This window comes from Triticum urartu, chromosome 2, assembly GCF_003073215.2.
Source record: "Triticum urartu cultivar G1812 chromosome 2, Tu2.1, whole genome shotgun sequence".
Lineage (NCBI taxonomy): Eukaryota > Viridiplantae > Streptophyta > Magnoliopsida > Poales > Poaceae > Triticum > Triticum urartu.
The window spans coordinates 400,086,928-400,092,698 of NC_053023.1; the positions used below are offsets into that span (position 1 = coordinate 400,086,928).

General features: G+C 41.1%; 1 protein-coding gene across 1 annotated transcript; it reads right to left on the bottom strand.

Moving 5' to 3' along the window:
- Positions 1-234: 234 nt before the first annotated feature.
- On the bottom strand, positions 235-1,713 carry LOC125541584. The gene is made up of 3 exons (XM_048704955.1): positions 1,272-1,713; positions 1,096-1,165; positions 235-932 (listed from the first exon to the last, which is right to left on the bottom strand). Exons 1-3 carry the CDS (start codon positions 1,487-1,489, stop codon positions 861-863), a joined length of 360 nt encoding a protein of 119 aa, XP_048560912.1. The 5' UTR covers positions 1,490-1,713; the 3' UTR covers positions 235-860.
- Between the last annotated feature and the right edge of the window lie 4,058 nt (positions 1,714-5,771).

The following is a 5,771-nucleotide window of genomic DNA, read 5'->3' on the forward strand; positions in this document are numbered from 1 at the left end:
GTAGCGGCTGCCACTCCATGGCCACCAGATCCCTACCGCTGTAGTATCGATTCCTTGTCACCATGATCAAGGGTACCTAGCAGCAGCATACATGAGGATATGTACATATCATGAAGCAATTGTAATCAGCAAGCAGCAGCCTTCTCTGTGTTCTCTGTATAGATGTGTAGTAACCAAGCAGCAAAATGAACAAAATGCAGCAGCGGGCTGCTGCTCTCCTCTCTGATCTCTCTATATGCAATAGTAGTATAGCAGAACATCAAAATTAGCAACCGCAGAGCAATCTCGAAAAAATAGTAGGAATATAATTAAAAATATTCTAATGTGTTTATTTTGGCATATCGGAACATTCAGTGTGTATATCTGAGTTCTACACCAGCTATAATGGCTGCCAATCTTGGTTAAGTACTGATCAAGTAGCATTCGGCTGAACAAAAGCAATAAACTTCAGTCTTTCTGTCCAGAGAAAATTAGGAATAATAGTGAGCAAAGCATATGAACATATCTCATTATTCAAAACTTAAGTTAACAGATCTACAATGTGCATCCTTGTGCACAACCCATCTCTAAGAAATTGTTTGGAACATCATTTATAGATATTTATTAGCAGAATTTAAGCTATAACATTGTAGGCAATACAAAGGAATTCAGATGTAAGCTGAATCTTCCTTGAACTTTCAGGCCTGGCCACTCCGACCCCTTAGTCATTAGTTTAAAGTTCAAAACTGGTGATAGAATTGGACGATGGCGTACCTTGGATGGAGCACATGCCGACAGTGTTTCAGCAAACTAAGTGGAGCAGCGAGATTGAAAGCTTCGAGCGCAACTGGAACTGATGCCAGACGGTGTACATGAGGAGTTTACCTGAGCCGATTGCACTCATCCCTTGTCCCGCACTTCCATCTTGTTGAGTCATCACAGCTACTGTTCTCCTGTTCGTATCTATTGCATCATGCAGCCATGCAAATCATATCAGGACAATGTAACAATCAATGATTTAATTAGCATGGCACAAAGAGTCAGATCGACCCATAATCAATATGTCACGGCATGCATGTATCATGAAGATGAATCAAGCAAGGATATATTACATACCTCGAACTCCACCGCGGCGGAATCCATCTGCCCAAGCATAGTTATCGCCGCTGGTCGCTCTGTGCTTGTCCTCCACACTCGAGCCAGTCACCGTCTATGCCAAGGCAGCCCACACCGTATGGAAGAATCGAGATGGAGAAATTGTACAGTGAGAAAAGATTTTCAGGCACACACACCTTGGCCCAGGGTGGATGGCCATTGTCTCGCTTGTCCTCGGCGTCCGGCAAGGCCCAGTACGCCGTCCTGGCATGGCGGCGAGCGGCAGGGGAGGAGGCCCGTGGTGGCTCGGCATCACGTGCGGGCCGTGGATCACCTTCTGCTTTTTCATCTTCCTCATGAACCCCACCATCACCCTTCCTACTCGCTCTCCTAGGAAATCCACCTCAAATCCCATGGATTCCTAGCGGGGATCACTCGAATCTACCGCTGGTTACTTTTGGGGCCGGCGGGCTTGAAGATTGTAGGCGGATTGGGTGCCGGCGGGCTTGAAGATTGCAGGAGCTGGTTGGAGACCGAGAAGGCTCAGGGTGGCGCAGGAGAAGATTTGGGCGGATGGAGAGGGGAAGGAGACAGAATTGCAAAGGGCCGGGGAAGAAGATTGGCCGCGCGGCGGCGCCGTGCCTGTAGGCATCGAGGAGGAGAGCCCGTGCTGGTTTATTTCTTTTTACAAATTAAAGGACGAACGAAAACTGTTACAGACGAATTTATGAGCAAGTTAGAATAGTACCACCTTTATGAGCAAGTTAGAATAGTACCACCTCGTTTATATTACAATTTTGTCTATACAAATCGTAAAGCGTATTATGACATAAGAAGAAAGCGTATTATGACGGTGAACCCACAGAGTCAATCCGTGCTTTATTATTAGGGATAGACTAGCACATACGCCCGTGCGTTGCAACGGGGTAATAAAGATTGACATTATTCTACTGACAAACTCAATCACAATACCTGTATGAATTTCATAGAAATTTTGTTAAAAAAATTCCAACTAACTCAACCATATAATACCCATTTGTGAAAAAATTCCAGCTAGGTTGACCATGTTTATAATACACACATCCTGATCTTTTATCAAAACCACAGAGGTAAGTAAATTCCTATAACTGTAGATAAAACTGCAATATATCCACCTAGATGAAATTGTATTACATCAATTTGTGCACACTCATTGCTCCAAAAAGATTGAGATGTAGTTACCTAACAGAAGTTGACTTCCAACATGAATTCAGTCAATTGCTTGGTATCACCTATACATACAAAAAGAGAAAAGGTCATCAGTCATTTTCCTACATCTTTATATGTCATCTTTCTAGCACAGATGCCTGTGCGCTGCAACGGGAGTAACTTTTGGTGTGGATTCAAATTTAGCGAGAATTGTTCGATTTTGTTCATTTCATCAACTTGCTGGACGCGCACCTTCTTCTAGTCAACTTTGACAAATCCCCCCTTCTTCTGCGCAACTGTAACAAATTATATATCTATATCGATAGAGGAAGGTAAAAAAAATTGAAAAAAAATCCAGTTCACTCCATATCTTAAAAAGTCACAAATATGGTTTCTCACCCCGCCAAAAAAGGTTACTTTCCTCTCTAATGATTGCTCTTGTCATAGTGTAAACATAATGTAATTGTTGTCGTGTCTGCCAGAGTTTCACTAAAAGGAAAAAAAGAAAATTAGCTAAAATCAGGAACCGAAGAAGAAAATTATGGAACTTAGAAACTTTTTTCAAAATTGTACAATTAAAAATCTTGATTTTATCTAAAAATCAGATTAATAACAGAAAGTTCAAGTATAAAATAAAATAATTTAATGTTGGATTTCCTACTAATTAATTTTATGACATGCATATATATGCCCGCTTTTTAAGTAGGAAGGCAATCGGCGACAATAATTATCCCCGCGTGCATGTTGCTTTTTTTTAGATCTGCATCTCCGCTTTTAAGTAGGAAAGCAATCAAGCTGCACTAATTAAATCATTGCCTTCCCGTGGAGTCAACTTCTTCATTTGCCTTTTTTTTCTTGGCGTTATTCCTTCCTTTCTTGTCTTTCTAATTGCCGATAATCATTTATTTCTTAGATTCTCGGGGCAGCTATGCTTATTTTTCAATAAATTCATAACCTAACACATTCACGGCTTTAGCCCAGTCGGTTGTGCACGTTGAGATGAAACAGCAGGTCATGAGTTCGCTCCCCATGAAAATCAACTAATAATTTTTTTAAAAATCAACTAATTTTTGCGCTGCGCTCCTCTACAATCTCGGCCCATATGCAAGGGCAAAGTTGTTGCTCAGAATCTAGGCCCATGTAGGGCAAAGCCCATGACGATAGGAAAACACACAAGAAATTCACAGCCTAACATGTGCATGGCTTTAGCCCGTTGGTTTTGTACGTTGAGATGAAAACAGCAGGTCGTGAGTTCGATCCCCATGAAAATTAACTAATTTTTGCGCTGCGCTGTCATTGCTCACAATCTCGGCCCATGTGGGGCAAAGCCCATGACGGTAGAAAAACGTAATTTATCGAATATATATCGATGGCAATATTAATACCACCTTGTGTATATGTCTTAAATTCAAACTGAAAGCGTAAATCTACAGAAAAAAAGCGTATTGTGACGGTGAACCCACGGAGTCAATCCGTGCTTTATTATTAGGGATAGACTAGCACATATGCCCGTGCGTTGCAACGGGAAAGACAATTAGAATGTCTACCAAAGCACTAAGCACTCATCAACGCGACTCTACAACACCAGACGGTGCAACCTGGCAGCAACCGAGAGGTGCATGCCAAGGTCTAGCAGAAATGTACATTAGTCAGGCATTAAAAACCATGATAGGCATGCGATATTTTTGATATGCTGTTTTGTCCGACAATTTATTGACACCATACATGAATAATTCAAAGTTGAACAAAACCATTATATTGAAATCTACTTCATCCCTTTCAGTTTCTTAAGGCTATCTTAGGAATTTGAGCCAACCCACTTTGTCCAATTAATACGCTTGCCTTTTCTCTTGAAAAATAGATTAGCTGTTAAAAAAAAGGACGAACTCACTTGCAAGAAAAACACCAGCCCATGCACGCTCACCCCTCGCTGAAGCTTCTTGGAAATTAGAAAATAGCACCCACAAATCCGTCCAAGATTTTATTTAGAAGAAAAAATCTCAAGGGAGCAACATAATTTTGGGACGGAGGGAGTATGTCCAGCTTCGTTTACAGCTAGCAACTCTAACTCACCCCTCAATGTTCATGTTTATCTTCAGCCTCTCCCACAATCCCACACCTCATCGTGTTTTCTTTAAGAAATCCCACACCTCATCCTTTATTTATTAACCAAGGAGCTTGTTGATTGTCTACTCATTGGTGCATATAAATTGTAATGATTTCATGAACAGTAGCAAGGCGGGACTACTAATTCAAAGGTTGCTGGTTGTATATATAGCCTTAAAAAGAAAGGACGTATCCTGAGTTCGATCCGCAGGAGTAATAATATTTTACGTATTCTTGAAGCCCACTCACATGGTGCGTTGTGCAGGCCCATCAACACGTTGCGTTCGATCCGCTGGATTACATGACGCGGCCCAAGTAGCGCTAGTGGCTTCTGTGCCAATAAAATATACGAAGTCCAGGTTTAATTCAATATAAGTACATAACGTTCGCTGCATTTATCAAAGAGACTTGTGGTAGGTGAGTTGGCTAGTTCGTTGTGCTTTGGACGTAGGGACCCAGGTTCGAATTTGTATCTTGTAATTTTTATTAGTACGAATTTTGATGCATACGATGTGGTTTCCCGAATTAGTACCACCTCGTATATATGTTTTAAATTCAAACTGAAAGTGTATATATGTGTTCCCCGAATTGTGAGTCAATCCGTGCTTTATTATTAGGGATAGATTATATATCATTATTATTATTATTATTATTATTATTATATATTATTATTATTATTATATATATATATACTAGGGATAGATTAGGGAAAGATTTATATTTGATTTATTACAGGCAAATCGCCTACTACTTTTGCTAAAAAAGCCCCACATTCAGGCACGTCTTAAAACCAAATGCAAAGGCCGGGGGCACGCCTCCATTTCCAAAAAAAAATGCATCATCATGATGCAGAGGCCGGGGACACGTCTTCATTTCCAAAAAAATAAAATTCAGGCACCTCTTAAAACCAAATGTTTGCTCGGTACTCTGGTATGAGGTTTCACATTCCATTTGAAAACCAACTCGCTCGAAGTGAAGGGAAGGAGGCAGGTGAGGAGGCGTGGGGGGAGAGAGGAGCCATGGATTAACCAATCTCCCAATGGTAGTGTTTTTTGGCTTCTTGGCACTTGGCAGCAAGTTCTGTTCCACAGCTGTTCTTCTCAACTTAGTCGACTTCGAAACGTAATGGTTCGTCTAATGCTTCATGCTCTCTTTGTCGAGAGAGAGAAAACACTGAACATATTTTCTTTAAATGTGTCCTGACCTGGCTGGGTTGGAGCTGTGTTCAATCATGGTTGGACACTAACTGGAACCCACTTCTTCGAACTTTTGGCTGTGTGCATCTAGTTATCCAGAGGCCGGGTGATTTTTGATACGATTGTATCAACTCGATATTTCAATTCAATGAAAAGCCCTTTATCGGAAAAAAAACTGGAACCCTTCTGGATTCACGGATCAGTTTG

Bases quoted from the DNA above. Each gene is read 5' to 3' on its own strand.
- LOC125541584 (XM_048704955.1), bottom strand. From the start codon at position 1,489: ATGGGATTTGAGGTGGATTTCCTAGGAGAGCGAGTAGGAAGGGTGATG. The intron at 1,166-1,271 runs GTGTGTGTGCCT...TCGAGTGTGGAG, and splicing joins GCCATCCACCCTGGGCCAAG to GACAAGCACAGAGCGACCAG. The intron at 933-1,095 runs GTATGTAATATA...AGATACGAACAG, and splicing joins CCGCCGCGGTGGAGTTCGAG to GAGAACAGTAGCTGTGATGA.